At 46.5% G+C, this 16,394-nt stretch overlaps 1 protein-coding gene across 1 annotated transcript in view; it reads left to right on the forward strand.

Moving 5' to 3' along the window:
• Nucleotides 1-16,394, forward strand: part of cttnbp2 (cortactin binding protein 2) — a 61,412-nt gene that overhangs the window by 22,450 nt on the left and 22,568 nt on the right. Inside the window, exons 3-4 of the mRNA XM_026311227.2 lie at nucleotides 8,961-9,191; nucleotides 13,260-14,655. Coding sequence (XP_026167012.1) covers nucleotides 8,961-9,191; nucleotides 13,260-14,655 — 1,627 coding nt within the window. The remainder of the gene's footprint in view (nucleotides 1-8,960; nucleotides 9,192-13,259; nucleotides 14,656-16,394) is intronic.

The raw sequence follows: 16,394 nt of genomic DNA on the forward strand, positions 1-16,394 counted from the left end.
AAGGCTAATCAGCTGTTATTGCAGTATAATGTGTTTTTTCCACCGTGTGTCTGGGATTTAAATACACAGACGTGTACTTCATAATTCATTTCTGCCTGTGTGTGTTGAGGCTTCTTTCCCCTGGGCTGAATCCAAACCTCCTCCTACACTTGAGCAGCTGAGCATCCATCACCGCTACTGTTCCCCTGCCGCCGACAGCACGCTGCGTCTTACCTCCCGCCTGTCAATACTGAACATCAGCCTGAGGTTACTCCCAGGGTGCTTTGCGGGATATTGTTCAGAGGTGGAGTTGGCTTCTTTTCTTTTCTTTTTTTTTTTTTTTACCTACTAAGGGGAAATTTATAAAAGTCAAGAGGTGGAGATGGTTGTTTTGCAGAGTTAGTGTTCTGTTTCACATTAAAAGCCTTAAAGCAAAAGAGGTAATCATGGCTTTTATTGTGAAGTAGGTGAAGGAAGTTTTTAGGGATGGATTAGAGTGCATATCTTAGCAGAGCTGTTCAAAATGTATTTTTATCAGTAAGACGAAGAAGCATCTCAAAGATCATACATATTATTGCAAATACTTTTAGGTTCTGGGCTGTTGGTTCCAAAACAATATGTAGATTTGAAATTGTTCTGCTAGAAATCAGGTGAGGCCTTTCTCAATGTTCTGGCTCAAAAAATGACAGTGAAAATTAATTAAGTATTGTCCTACATTGGTGTTAAGTATTTTCACACCGTCTCACCTTCATCTTGTCGACTGTTACCTCCTGGAGATGGTAAATGCACCGTGAGCTCTGGTTTGGACGAGGTTTGGGTGATGAAAAGATGATGTGGTTGCAGCTCAGTGACATGTTATGTAACTCTCAGGGTCATGACAGTGTGTGAACTCAGCCCAGCAGAGGAGGCAGTCGTCGTCTGTTCTGGTTCTCGCTCTTCCTCATCTTTCCTTTTCATCCTCCCGTCCTCTCTCTTCCCCTCCATCCATCTCTCTTTCTGCCCCCTTGACTTTCCCCTCTGTTTCTCCTTTTCTTAGATCAGTCTAATTTATACAGCACCTCCTCCACCTCCCCCGTCCTGAGCTCACCCTCTGTTCTGTTTCTCTTTGTCAAATCAAATCCTTTCGCACATATTGATCCTTCCAACAAAGTGAAATCCCCTGTGATTTCAGGTCACAGTGAGTCAGCTCACTCTCCATCCCTGCTGGGGTAGTCATCAGTGTGTAACAGTAACCACTGACTAAATAACTTTTCTGCTTTTCCATCTTTAAAATAAATTTAGTATCATGTAAACACTGAGGTGGAGACGAGCCCTGCGATTGGCTGCTGATCTGTCCGGGGTGGACCCACCTCTCACCCCCACTGCATGCTGGGATTGTGCCAGGGTGAGTGGCAGATGATGGATGAGTGGATGGGGGTGCAGACAGACTTGAATCAAAGACACTGTGTGCCGAGCGGGAGTCGTGCAGCAGCCGGTATAAAAACAACTACAAGTTTGCTGTTGTGGTTTGACCCACTGATGTTGCTGTTAAAGACACAGCACATGGGTCAGAATGTGTTCTCCTCCTCACAGTCATAACACGATGCACATGTTTTCACAATGATGCCTTAAACACGTTCACCCACCCACAAACCTCCCCACCCCACTGGATTTTCAGTTGTGTCACTGTTTGAGGAAGGTCCCATTGAAACATCCTGGGCCTGGTCCGACTTTTCCTATAACCCAACCCACAAATCACAAATTGGACTCAAGGGCCTTTGCAGTGGGTGCATGTCTGTAGACTCTCGAATGGGTTAAGGACAAACTAAAATAACAAACAGTTCTGGTGTTTGTGCAGGTTTTAGTCTGAGTTAACCATCTACAGCATCTGCTCCACAGCTGCCATGTGAGCCTGGTCCTGGATCTGTTCCCTCTGTGTTGAACTATCCTCCTTTGATACCAAAACAAGTGTGTTGATTATCTGCTGGGCTGTCTGTTCCCCATATGGCTGGTGAGAAACAGGTTCATTTCACTGCTTGGTTGTCAGTATCTTTTAATCATCAGACCAGTTGAAATGTCTCATCAATAAAAACAAGTTCCTGCTGAGAACAACTTGAAATGAAAACAATCACAAGAACAATCACCCTAGAAATGTCACGTTGGGCGTAGAGGAACGTTTGCTGTTCGTCCCCAGTGTGTGAAAATAGTCTCTACATTTCCATGTGTGGTTGCCTTTTATAAATTGCTGTGACTTCTGGTGAGGAGCCTTTACCTTCAGCTTTTATAAAGGTGACACCTCAGACGGTGCTTTATGCTCCACAGTTTATAGGGTTTAAATATCACATCGCAGCTCATTAGCGGGTCATTTGGGAGGATGCGCGTTGAAGCGAGGATGGGTTAATTGGTGTGTGTGAATGACAGATGGGCCTCAGGATTTCTGCCATGTTCCCCTGGGTCATCGGGTCCTCGGGGACCATCCAGCATTTGAGAGGCTTCTATTTCTCCAGAGACCAGAAATGTATCCTAAAAGATCTCCTCCCCCACCTCCTCTGCCAGCCCCGGCTCCTCACTCGCTCCTCGCCGTCAGCTAGTCACAGCTCTGACCTAGAAAAGCAAATCGAGATAGGAGTAAATGGGCAGGCACCTCAGCATGGAGCATAAATCAGGTCGGTTATTGCGGAAAGCAGCTGCAGCATCACTGATGCTCCGAGGTCTAATTTCTCGCATTTGTGCCCTGAAAATTCCTCGTAGTGTGGTTGTGATGGCACAGGTTTGTGTTTGTGAATGTGTGTGAAGGAAATCTGTAGGTTCAGCCCAGTCAGAGAGGGTACACTGAATTCTCCCCTGTGTCTGTTAGACCGAGCGGATTTTGCAGAAACATTTTATTAACTCAGGACCCTGGTGATGTTTTGAACACAGAAACATCCTCAGAGTGAACTCTCCCTTTTCTTTAGCAGAAATGTTTTGGTCTCTCCCTTTATTTTCTTGCTTGATAATAACGTCGTTTTGTGATGATTTGGTCTTGATTCCATTTTCCACATTTATGACCCACCTGAGCTGATGTCTGGACGCTGTGGGACCTGGATCAAGGAGGCGATCCTGCTGTCACACGCTCCATCAGTCACAGCACCTCACAAACAAGTGGGACCAATGTGACGAATGTGAGCGTTGGTTCAGACTGAACAGGAGGCGTTTGACAGTCCTCCGTGACCCGACCCTGCGTGGCTAAAATGAGAACCGGCTGAGGGAACGGTCGATAATATTGACGCGAGTCTCAGCATAGGCGGCTTCCAGGAAGTGTTGATTAAAAGCAAGAAACCGGCGCCACTTACGACCATTTGCACAATAGAGCACACTGGCTGTAGTAGCTGTGATTATACCCCTCAAGGCTCTTTGCTCAGACCCTGCTGGACTGCCGCTCTGTGCTCTGTACTTCAGGTCTTTATTTATCACGTTGGTGCCATTTGCCTCCTTGTCTGCTTCACTGAACTGCTCCTTGTTTTTCTTTGCTGTCACGGTAAAACATTTTGGATTAGGACACTAGTTTTATCACGGTCCATTATTCAGCAGTGTAACACGGCTAGATGATTTTAACCAGTAGGGACAGTGATTTGTTATGTTTAGTCGTAACATTTGCACAAACGGTTCTTTGTGTTTGGGGCGTTTGTATTGACTTTATAGTTGTTCTCAAATTTACCTAAGGTGGATCACCGATCGGTCTCCAGCTGCATTGTTTTATCGGAACAACAATATTTAGCTCATGCTCACATAAGACAGAAATGCAGCAAAAGCCGGAACCAGAAAACATTTGGTTTTCCAAACAATGAAGCCGTTTTATTAATCAGTTCATGTGGTCGCACTGGTTTCAACCTGACATGCAGTTAAGTGTCTTAAATTAGCCCTTGGAACCGTGTGGACACTCTGTGCCAGTTTGCTCTCTCCATATCTAGAAGTGTGTCAAAGGCACCTGGACCTTTTGACAAATCTCTCACTTAGCACTTGTTAGATGCTTGGAGCTGGATGACATACGTCCTTGTGTCACAGTACGAGCTTTCAGGACATTTGCACCAAGGTCACCAAGATAAAGTGTTTAAGTCAGTGATATAATGAAAAATAAAGAACCGGCTGCCTGCAGACAGAAGTTGGACCGATGTCAAGGTGTGATAGTCTGTTAGGATCCATTTGCCTCTGTGTGCATATCCTGGTATAGGTGTCACATTTCTGATTAGTTTCTCTTGCTGTGTACCTCTGTCTTGTGTAGAAATAACTTTATTTATAAATCACTTTTCTAAAACAGGGTTTACAAAGTGCTTTACAATACAATAAAACAAAAAAAAAAATACAGTTAAAGTAAAACAGGCTTAAAAAACAGAATTAAGAAAGAGACAGGAAGTCTGTTATAAACGTGTTTTAAATGACGAGACAGATTCACCAACCTGATTCTTTTCAGGTCGGCAGGTCCAGAGTCTGGAAGCTCTGACTGCAAAGGCAGCATTTGAGGAGAGAACTGGCTCATATGGGTTTGGTGCAAAGATGCTAAAGTCGGCGTGATGTGCTCTTGTTTGTTGGTGCCTGTTAAAGTAGCGTCTCTCTCATGCACGCCGTTTTTCCTTGTCCACAGTTTCCAGGGCTCCCACAATGCAGTGCGACCACTGAGCACAGCAGCACGTCCCTCTCTCTCGACCCAGCGTTTGCTTGTGTGTTGTTCCGGACATGAACGACTCCTCTGTTTGGCCTGATGGTTTTTGTATTGGGGTTGGACTGGCAGCCGACCACTCATGTTATATTCACACAGTCTGTGAATGGACTTTAATGAAACACTTGATTACATGCTGCTGTTGTAAAGTTTGCAGAGTCCTCTGAGGACCTTTCTTCGGCCCAGTTGCTGGGCTTTTTTTCTGCTGCTCTGCTCGCTCCGTCTCTTCTCTCTGGATGAATTTATTTGGCACTGCTGTCCTTCCTATCATTCCACCTCTGTCCTCCACTTTCCTCCATCCAAAGCTATTTGTCTGCTCCGGCTCTGGCTGTGTTCCCTGAACCCTCTCACCCACTGAGTGCAGCATGCCTGTAAAGGTTGATGCTAATAATACTGAGCTCTGTGCAGCGAGCACGTTTCTTCTGTGTAAATACAGTGACATTCTCCCCGGCGGCCCGACCACCATGTAAACGTCTTATTTAAACCTTATCAAAATGCATCGATATCTTGAGATGAAATGATCTCACATTGTAATAGAGGCAATAAGATCTCAGCTAATACTTTGTCATGTGTCGTCGTTTGTGTTGCAGGGAGGAGGAGGGGGGTCACCCTGACCTGAAGGGATGATATCCTTTGAACTGAGTCACTTTCTGAGGTTTATGCACAATTTGAGGGCCAGCTCACACTAATGGAGTTGAGTAACGCTGCGTCATTTGACGCCTGTAGCAGATTCTGACAGCAGTAGTTGTGTGTTGGTCCTAAGCATGTTTAAAATGACCCCAAGCTGTTTTTCTCAAGCATCAACAATGTGGGGAAAATGGACATTAGTGTGTCCTCCTGCGATCACCTGAATCAAAGTGCCAGTGTATTTTTATTTAATTTTATACTTTTCTTTTACTGGCCTGAAAGTGTCAAAATCAAAAACAAGAAATGATTCATTTCTACTGTGAATTCATGTCAAATGAGTTTCTTTGGCATGAAGCAGCTGTGTAAATAATGAGCTATAAGCCTAATAATCAGAGAATAAATAAGCAGAAATGATCTGGTGAAGAGAAAAGATCCTTTTAATGCCTTCAAACACATGGGGCTTAAAAAACAAACCAGGATGGCAAGTTAAAGCTTGGTGGATTTTAAAAAGCAGAGCCTCTGTGGTGATAACTGGTATTTAATGGGGATAAAATGTTTATCTTTTTCCATGAATACTCACTAAATAATACACTCACACAGCCAAGAAGCATCCAGTCCAGTAATGACCCTGATGTGGGCGTGAAGAGCAGCAGACTGAGAGCTGCAGCGCTCTCTGCCTCCGTCTAAATATTTACTGGCACATCCTGGGACTTGAAGTGCAGTTTGAAGATGGCACTGAGTCGCTCCTGATTATTTACTCTGGAGCTTTTCAACACATTCCCCTTAGATGGTTCAGATGGTGCCTTCACTTGCCGCTGGATATTTCAGCTGCAGAGCAGAGGGAAGAGCAGAGAACCTGACTGATCAAATTCTGATCAAATTATCAAATCAAAATTTTTTTTATACCCAAGAAGAAGCTGTGTCATCGTGTTTTAACTGAGCAGTAAATTTCTGGTTTGGTGTAGTTTCAAAGGTTATTAATGAGTGTGTGTGTAGACGAGGCCAACATAAACACACCTTTAGAGAAAGGCGTGTGTGTTTACCTGAGGAAAGAAAGTATTTGCAGAGAAATTCTCTTCCTCCTTTTTACACTCTTCAAATCTTCTCCTGTTGTTTCTTTCTGTGCACCAAGCGTGCACACACCTACCTTTCTTCTGTGCTGTGTTTATGTTGGCCGTCCTCGGTCTTCTCAGGATTCACCATCAGTCTTTGCTTCAGAGTGTTTGTATTGTTCAACTGTCCAAACGCCATCTCCTTCTTTGGCGAAGCTTCTCCCAACGCCTTCCCTTCGCTCCTCTTTGTTCCTGCTGTCTGTTCCTCAGTCTCTCACACGCTGCCTCTTTGTCTTTCTCGCCTCCACATTTAATTTGAATGTCTCTCGCCCAGTTCTTAACTAATTTCTCGCTTACCGTCCTTCTGCTGCTCGTTCATATGAATCACGACTTTGAAACAGAATGTCCTGAAGCTGTTATTTCCACACGCACAAAGTATTTGGCCTTGAAAAGCTATTAGAAGTTCATAAGATGGAAACCTGTGCTTGATTTTTTTTTTTTTTTTGTTATTCATTTAGATTCATAACCTGATTTTATATTTAAAGTCTCTGCAGCGTTTCCTGCAGGTTTGCAGCTCACTGATTTTTCTTTCTGTATGATTCTCCAACAGAAATGACCTGCAGCACTGTCATACTCCAAATTCAGCCCTTCTGTTTTAGTGCACGTTACATGTGGAGGGTTCTGCTGTTTCACTTCTCCTTCTCACCACCACTTATGGTCACAGGGTTTGCAGCCGAGTTTGGCTGTCGGATTACTGAGAGTGGTCATCTGGTTGTGGTCAGAATGATAAAGAGCAGCTTTGACAAGCAGATGTTACCGAGCTGCACTCCTGGTAAATGATGCCAGCAGCAGTTATAACACTGGAGTTTACAGCAGCCTCCTCATAGAGCAGCCACAATAACAACCACACATCATTTTAACAGGTCAGAATTGCTCCTGTGCCTGTTCTGTTTGCTGCATATGTGTTTTTGCTGCAACAAAACATGGTTCTACATTGTATGTGCGTATAAACATGGTGCCGGGCGACAGTAAAGCCAGTGTTTAACATGGACACACACAGCGAACCTGTTGTTGTCATCTTCTTTTGTCGGTCTATCTTTGGCATGTTTTTATTTCAGTGGTGTCACACCTGCTGTGTGCCGCCACATGGGAATGATGTAAACCTTCACCCAAATGTAGGCATCCAGTCAGCTGAGGCACAGAAGGGCCAGTTTGCATGAGATATGATGCAGCTGCTTTCTAAACAGCTTATATCAAAGCCGCCTCACTGCCCGTTTGATGCAGAGCTGATTTTTCTTTTATCGCTTTAACTGGTTCATGCTGTGCAGTGTGTGAAACCAGGCGGAGCCAGAGTGATGGTAACTATAAGTCAGGTTGTGTGTTATTTTTGTCATGATCGACACCGTCACCGTTATTTACTCTTAGTGTTTTCTTTGTTTTCTGCTGCAGCTGTGCACCTGAACTGTTTTTTCTAGACATGGTGGAGTTTTGAAGTTGGTCGGGGGCTCGTTTATTATTATTTTGCAGCATTTGGTTTGTGCACGGTTTAGCTTTTGAATCCACCATAGCCAGTTTATTTACCTGTGATGCTGTGAGCTTCCTGTTCAGACCGACCAGCTGACAAGACTCCATCTCCCATCCTCCATCTGTGTAACCTCTGAGAGCAGCCATGGTTGCTGCAGTGCTGAATGATTGTGGAGTCAGGCAGGCGGGCTTTGTGCTAGCCCAGGGGTGGGGGGGGGACCACAGGATGGTGCAGGCAGTGGAGGCCCTGAGGGTGAGACAGGGACCTGGTGCTGATGCTGGGGCTTAACTTTGAAGCCTGATAATAATCAGTGTGTTCTCTGTCTCTCTCATTATCTGTAGTTTGACGTCAGTTTGTCCTAAATGACAGCAGCTGATGCATTTGTTTACGACATTCATTTGGCCCTTAATGACAAACTGCAGAGGACGACGCCAACACAGAGTAGACGTCATCTTTAAAGGAGCTGCTTTGTTCCCAGACACTTTGGCTCAGGTTTACTTACCTTTCTTAAACAGTTTAACCTTCTTCATACATGCTGAATAGCCTTAGTCGATGTTGACAAACTACTGGAAACCATCTTAAAATGCTAAAATCACAGGAAAGTCTACTTGTTTTTAATTCGAGTTGTCATGTAAAAATTCTTACAGTGCAGACGTCAGCCCAACACACCGAGAGTCCAGTTTTCACTTAAATGTGTTTGAGAAAAATCCATATAACTAGTTTTCTCTGGTTCGTGTGTTTTGGTCTCTGGGACTTTGGGTGCAGGTCAGTGACTTGTTTATAAAGAAAAAGCATCTTGAAGCACTACTTTTGTTTTTCTAATTATTCCTTTAATCATCTCATGATCCTTTATGCTATGACCATATGACTCTAAGATGGTTTTGTTCTGTTATTGTGAGGACAGTTTTTGTAATCACTGTTTGCTGCCTCGTAGTATTTCCCACGCAAACCTCCATTCTCATCATCATGTTTCTGTCTGAAACATTAAAAAATGTGCGACAGAGACAATCCTGGTTTCAAAATACAGTATGTATGTTTAATGTCAGTCGTTATTAATTTGCAGATCCATCTAAGGTTTTCTCCCTGGCTCTTCTGTCTCTAGGCTCAGAGGAAGGAGGTGTTTCTCCAAGAACGCTACGGCCACTACAGCCTGACCGACCCCTTCCTGGCGCTTCAGAGGGACTTTGAGTGTGGGGTCCCCGGAGGAGACAAGGAGCGGCGGCCCCTGGGCTCCAGCCCCATCTCTGTCTTGGAGGCCGTCATGGCCCACTGCAGGAAGATGCAGGAACGCATGTCAGCACAGCTGGCTGCTGCCGAGAGCCGCCAGAAGAGGGTGAGACACCAGGGAGCAGCTAGCTCGTGCTGTTTGAGTTGACTGGGGCCTGTGAAATGGAAAGTGAAGCATCGCTTGTCTTGGTGTTAAGGGGTGTTTTACTCCCCAATCCAAAATTTCTGGAAATAGCTTCTGCCCCTCACATCACCGGAGAAACGCTGGAAGCTGAATTCTGTTTGGTCCTCACTAAAATAATGGTGTTAATAACCTGGAGGTCTTTTTTTTTTTTTTTTTGGTACAGCCCAAATAGAAAGATTTTTTTACAAACCTCTGGCACAATAGAAATATTGGAAAATAAAACTGAGCATGCAGAACATGTCTGCCTTTTCAAAACCACAGTAACAGCAGCTCAGGGCAATTACTAAAGATACTGTCTGAGCTTTCCCTGTGTAGAATAATTTTCTGCATGATCACCTTTAAAAATGGCCTGGATTTCTCTTATTTATGAGCATTTTAACATGAAGCACCATCAGTAGAAAGAAAAAGGTGCCAATTATCACAGTATATTTCTTGCACACAGACTTGATCAGTTTTATAAGTCTAGTTGTGATTTGGCAGCATGTGAATTCATACATCAGCCCCACAGTTTGTTAGCGTTGACCTCGAAATGGCAGGAAGGACCTGAGCTCTTCGGTTTTTTAGGAATCCTGTTTGAGGACAGCTACCAGCACATGTTTGTGTGTGTGTGTGGTCATTTCTGTTTAACAGAGGACTGTGTGTGTACATGAGTGTGTCTGTGTCCTGGGTCTCTTCAGGATTGTGTGGCCCCTGTTAACTGTGCAGCCAGATGTCTGTCCCATTTCTCTCGTTCTCGCCTTCTCTGTGCTGAGGAATATTAATGTGTGAAAGTGTTTGGATGAGAGGCTGGCAGAATGAACGTGGGTGAGTAACAAAGAGCATACTGTGTGTGTGTGTGTGTGTGTGTGTTTCTATGTGAGTGTGAGTGTGTGTGTGTGTGTGTGTGTGTCCTGTCCCTGAACTCTGTCATAGTAACAGAGATGAAATAGTTTGAGCCAAATGGAAGTTTTGTAACCACACACACTCAGATGAGGAGCTGTGGAAGGTGGAGAAGTTGACAGGAAAGCTGGTTGGATAGATTTTGGCGCAGTGGTTTAGTGTGTGTGTGAGTGTGAGTTTGCTTCCCACTATCAAATGTGACTGTCTCAGTTTTTGGTTCAGTGAGCTCTGGCTCCACTGTGACTGAATGTTACGTTTGAAGATGGTGCTGCAAAGCTACGGCAGCAGCTACGCTTGTGGTGGCAGAGCCAATGAAAGGCAACACGAGTGTGTTTGTGTAGCAAATGTGGAGGCAATTCAAATAAATTGACACCAAGTGAATTAAATAAGAAAATAAAGACTTATAATCTATTCTTGCTGTTTGTTCCAGTTGAATGTGACGTTTATGAAGCTGTGGAGTCACATCTAAAGGGTATTTTTAACAGATCCTATAGGGCAGGAGTCTCCAACTCCAGTCCTCAAGGTCCATTGTCCTGCTTCTTTTCCAACTATCCCTGTCCCAACAGCTTCTGATTGGCTGAGCACACCTGATCCAGGTAATCAGCAGTGGGTAGGGCAGGGATAGTTGGAAAACAAGCAGGACAGTGGCCCTCGAGGACTGGAGTTAGAGACCCCTGCCACAGAGACTAAACCCAAACATGATGATCAACATTTTCCAATAATGAATCCTGAACCTGGTGTAACTTTCTGGTGTAAGCAGAGTTGAGATCCGGGGATTGAGCTGGTGTTTGAAAAAATTTTCACATTTTGGGTGAATCCATAACAACACTGTTTTGGACTTAAGGAGTGCTGTTTTGGGGCAGTTTCTCACTGTGGATTGGAGGCTGAAAGGGAAAAGGTTGGTTTTTTTTAGATTTACCTGCATCAGTGTGGACACGTCCAGCTGACCCAGATGTTTACTGTTATTCAGACTGCCCCCTGCAGGTATTGGCTGGAAAAAGGTTCAGATATGACCTTGAAAACTGTGAAGGCAACTGGGAACCACCACATCCCCTGTAACCGCTCACCACTGACCAGAAACACAGCTGTGCAAAACGGCTTCGACCTTGAGAGGCTTTGCTTCATTTCACCCTGCAAATGGACGGAAAAGGACAAGCAGCCACCACAAAACAACAGTTTACCCTGTTTAGCAAAAAATAAATCCCTGTGCCACAGCTTGACTGCACAGTCGTACCTAAACCATCAATAAGCGGTTACATGCTCTTCAAATGACCAACGACACAGAGCAGCACTGGTAAAAGAGCCCGGCTCTGTGCGCTCTGAGGGATCCTCTGGTTGCTGGGTAGAGTGAGTTTCACCCGGATTGTCCGTGCTATCTTTATCCTCTCCATCCGTTCCCACTCCCGGCGTCCTCCAGTGAGTAAGCTGTTGAATTATCCATGAGGTCTTAGGCAAACTGAAGGCAGGCATTCAGCATACTTCCAATCAGTTTATGGGTATGATGAAGACACCTCCACTCTCTGATCTCCTCCTCCCTAAATCAGCCCCCCCTCCACTACAGGAACTCAAACACAGCAATGACAAAGAAACTGTGGATTTGTTAGGTTTTGTGGGTAAACGTGCTGCCAGAGTGTTGCCAAAGGCTGAATTTGGAAACAAGGTCATGAATTTCCTCCTTCTTTAAATAGTCGTCAGGCCTCCTGTCTTGGACTGGTGCTGCTTGCGGTGCCTCCAGCAAATGTTCACAAAAATGTTCAGTTTCAGTTTAATGTCAATATTATTTTACTCCATATATGAGGGCAGAAAGAGCTAATGTAAGTCTGAGAAAAAGATTTCACACACTGAACCTCTTCATTCTGCATCAGTAAATCATATTTCCCATCCAAACCTACTGAGCAGGATATTTACTCTGCGTTCAGACCAACACTGCTGCCTGAAAAGTGTCGCTATGTTTTCAGTTTCTTGAGACCGCTGCATTAGCAAAGGAGCGTTACTGCTACAAAGGACTGCTGTGTCCAGCAGGCAGCACTGTGCTAAGTTAATTCTCTTGCAAGTGTCGAAATGGAGCAGAAACCACACCTGCTGTGTAAAATCTGCAGGCAGCGCGTGTCTTAAAGTCTGAGGCTTGAGTGTTTGCCATTTCAGGTTCCTGTCCTGGATTCAAAGGGGATAAATGTGCGTCTGTCTGCGGCTTGGAGGACGTGATCTGGCTGCTACTGTTTTGTTGTCGCGGTGCACCTTCCTGACTAAATAAAAGTAATGGTTCTTATAGGGAGGTTGTGCTTAATCTTCACTGCCCACTGTGTCGCCACTTTCACAGGATCCCTGAATGTGTTCTTCAGAGGCATTAGGCTAATCCTCGCCCAATTAGCAGCTAGTCATAGCACCTCCTTTTGAGTAACAACTGGCATTCCCCAGGCGCACAGCCTCGCTTAGAAACCCCTGGCACCTTCTCAGCATCAGGTGGTGGTGACATGTAGTCCTGATGTTTTGGAACAGGGGACGTGGAGGAGGGAAGAGAGGGGTCTCTGTGGGGACAAGGGGTGGTGGGATTTGGACTGTTTTGTTTGAGGCTTGTTAGAGCGATGGGGTCTTGGCATTTGGGTGGAGAGCCCAGGTTAAACCCCGTTACCCTCGGTGAAGCCGGCTCTAAGCTAACAATAGCAGCAGCGCTCCAGATATAGAGGCCAGGGCGGTGTCTCTGTGAGTAGAGCCTCATGGATTATTGAAAAGACTTTGTGTAAATGTCCAGCTACCTTTCCTGTCTGTTTAATCAAACTGCTTTGTCTGCTTGGACTCATCTGTGCTCTGTCTGAGAAAACTGTTGGGCTTCATTTTAGCTTTGTGACTAATGGCTGGCTCAAACCGGAAAGCTGACATTACCCCAGAATGTAGTTAGTTTACTCAGTTTTCAGTGATATTCAGGTGATGGATGATATTTTCAGGATACACAGGATGACCTGTGTCCTCTGATTGGCCGTAAGGATTTCTAGGGCTCAGGTGCCACGAGTGTTGAGACTCATGCTCTTAGTAGCAGTTTTTCTGTGAAGTCTAACAATGATCTGTGCTTCTGTCCCCTTGACCCTTTGTGTTTGTTTTTTGTTTTTGCAGCTGGAGATGGAGAAGCTGCAGCTCCAAAGTCTGGAGCAGGAGCATCGCAAGCTGACGGCGCAGCTGAAGGATGAGCGTGAGAAGAACAAGCACATTGTGATGATGTTGGTGCGTGAGTGCAAGCAGCTCGCCACACGGGTTGTAGAGGAGTCGCAGCGCTTCGACGAGCTGCAGGCTCGTCTGGACGAGGAGAGTCGCACCTCTGGGCGGCTGCAGGAGGAGCTAAGCACCGAGCGGCAGCGTAGCCAACAGATGGAGGCCAAGATGGAAAAGCAGCTGTCGGAGTTTGACACAGAGCGGGAACAGCTGCGAGCCAGGCTGGGCCGTGAGGAGGCCGAGAGCCACAGTCTGCGGCAGCAGGTGGAGCAGCTCAGGACTGAACGGGGCGATGAGAAGGATGGTGCTGCTGGAGCAGAGCCTGCTGCTACCAGCACACCACCCAAAGCAAAAGCTCTGACGTCTGTTTCCGTAGCCACAGAGCCCATCAGTTCTCGAACAGCATCTTGCCAAACGGACCTGCCCCCCACTGAGGTGGAGGGTCCCAAGAAGACCCCCCTTACTATACCTATCAAACCAACCCCTGCCAACTATGTGGGCCTGAGCCTGCCAAAGACGTCTGGTCGTGGGCTCGTCCACAGCAGCTCAGGAGGACTGGCACAGACCGAGAACGGCTCAGAGGGCCAAACCCCCCACAACTTGCCCAGTGGTGTCAGCCCCCGTGTCCAGGCTGCCCGCTACAAGTTCCAGGAACAGGACCAAAACGGCACAGCGTCCCAGAGTCCTCCAGCCCGCGACCTCTCCCCTACCAACCGTGACAACTTTGCCGCCAAGCAGCAAGCCCGACACACCGTAACACAGGTCCTTTCACGCTTCACCAGCCCTACAGCAGGAGGTGCTGGACCCCTGCGTCCAGGCCTGCCCCACTCTGCCTCAGAGGGAGGCCCTTTTCCCAGCCGCCTGAGCCATCCCATCGGCCTCAAGTCTCCCACGGTGGCCAGGATCGACCGGGGAAATCCTCCCCCTATCCCTCCCAAAAAGCCAGGGCTTTCCCAGACCCCCTCTCCCCCTCATCCACCAATCAAGGTGGTGGGGGACAGCAGCCGCTCCCCTGGGGCTGGGCTAAAACCAGCCACGCCCCAACTGCCGCCCAAACCTGCCCTGGACCTGGTCCCAGCCTTGACGGCCTCTCAGGTGGGTGCCTGCTCCCCGGGGTCTGGCCGGGGCCCTCAGCGGCAGCCGGCAGCAGCATGTGCAGAGTGCTCCCCAGTCATCAGCCCTGCCACCACTGTCAGTAGCCCCTCCTTCATAACCCCCCCCTCCACATCCTCCTCCATTAGTGCTCCATCCTCCCATAGCCCCCGTGTCTCAGCAAGCAGCCCCCTGGCAACAGCATCAGGTAAAGGGGCTCCTCCGTGCTCCACCTCCCTCAAGTTCTCCCCACCCCCTCTGTTCTTCGACTGTCTTTCTGTGATCCGAGCGTAGCTTAGCGTAGCATAGTGATCAGGTCACAGGGAAACTGGTCTAACCACAGGAATGAAACACAGAATAGCACACGGGTCGATTCACTTTATGTCACTGACCTTAAATTACCTCTAAAGATCCAGTGTCGCTCACTGCATTCTCTCTGTACTGCTCTCTCCTTCTCTGCCCTTATTACGTCCTTCCTCTGGGCACCTTTCTCCTTCCATATCGTCACATTAGCCACGTCTGTGTCAGTATGAGGGGCAGAACATTGACAACGTGTCGCCGAGATGTGCCTGACACTTGCTCACAGATTCCAGGTCAGCTGTCCACAGCATTAAGAGCGTTTCAGGCTGAACTGAGCAAATCAAACATATTTCGGACGTGTATTCAGATCAGTTTGCAGTCCTTCCTCACAGTAACCCCTGTCCTCTCTGAAGCTGATGCCAGAGGCTGCTCTCTCCTTCCCATTCCCTTTTTCCAACCTCTAGCAGCATGCCATGACCTCCTGCTTCCTGCACGCATCCCGTTTCAGCTTCCATTAACTCTGTCCTCCTGTCCGTCCTGTTTCCTGACAGCTCTCTTTATACTATGTATGTTAGCATTTCTATTCACCTTGTGAAGTGCCTTTACAGCTGCTGGGCCATTATTTCCTTCAGTAATAGGAACTTTGTACTCACCATGGTCAGAACCTCAGCTGGGGGGGGGTGATGATGGGTCAGATGATCCTATTACCCAGACTATGCTCACTTTGTTTTGCCTCCATATAATTTGTCTTATCTTCCAACAGCTTGTTTCTTTCTCTCTGTGACCTTTTCTTCGTAACATTGATGGTGAAACTGTGAAGCCTGTGAAATGTGAAAAGTCCTGTCCTTTACATGCAGCTGCATCCTGTTTGCAGATCATTGACGCTTTCCAAGAACAACACACCTGAAAGGGCATAAACCAATTCATTAAGAATGTGGCTCGCCCCTGACGCGTTCGTCGACGATGCTCGTCACTCCAATAAGGTTTTTGTAGATGGTCGTAAAACGTAAAACAGCCTGACAAGTGCAGATGAGGCCGTCAATGGAAACATGGGCCGTCTGAGAGCAGTGTCACCCTCCGTCTCTGTGAGACTGAAATAATGATAGCTTTGTTACTTCACACTGAGAAGAAGGAAAAAATGTGATGGCACAAGCCTTTGCATTCACTTGCAACATCTCCCACTTACAAATCTGATAAAGCTGTGGACCGCTTTGGGGAAGCAACCTGACCTGTCAGCATCAGATATGTTTTTGTACTTTTCCTCACCACCACCCACTCAGACACAAAGTGCAGCTGAAATGGCTGCTGTTATCCATGTTTTAGAGATTCTCTGCTGCACTTTGTTCTCTCTCTCCTCAGTCTGAGATGAATTTTCATCCTGCCTTTTCTAACCATTTTAACCCAACCTGGATGTAGTTTGTACTTTTAGCACAGCTGTGGGCTTTAGTTAGTCTTTTTTCCAGTTCTTTGCTTCATCTCTCTGTTTGTTGTGCTTAGTCATTTAAAATAAAGCACTAGAATTGTCATTATTCCACAACATAATGTGAGTATTTGTTAGAGATGACTGTTATCTGTCCTCTCGCTGGTAAAGTGCAGTGACGACAGCCTCTTTTGTCCAGGCAGCAGCACATTTCACATGTTGATTAA

Source organism: Mastacembelus armatus, chromosome 6 (genome assembly GCF_900324485.2).
Source record: "Mastacembelus armatus chromosome 6, fMasArm1.2, whole genome shotgun sequence".
NCBI lineage: Eukaryota > Metazoa > Chordata > Actinopteri > Synbranchiformes > Mastacembelidae > Mastacembelus > Mastacembelus armatus.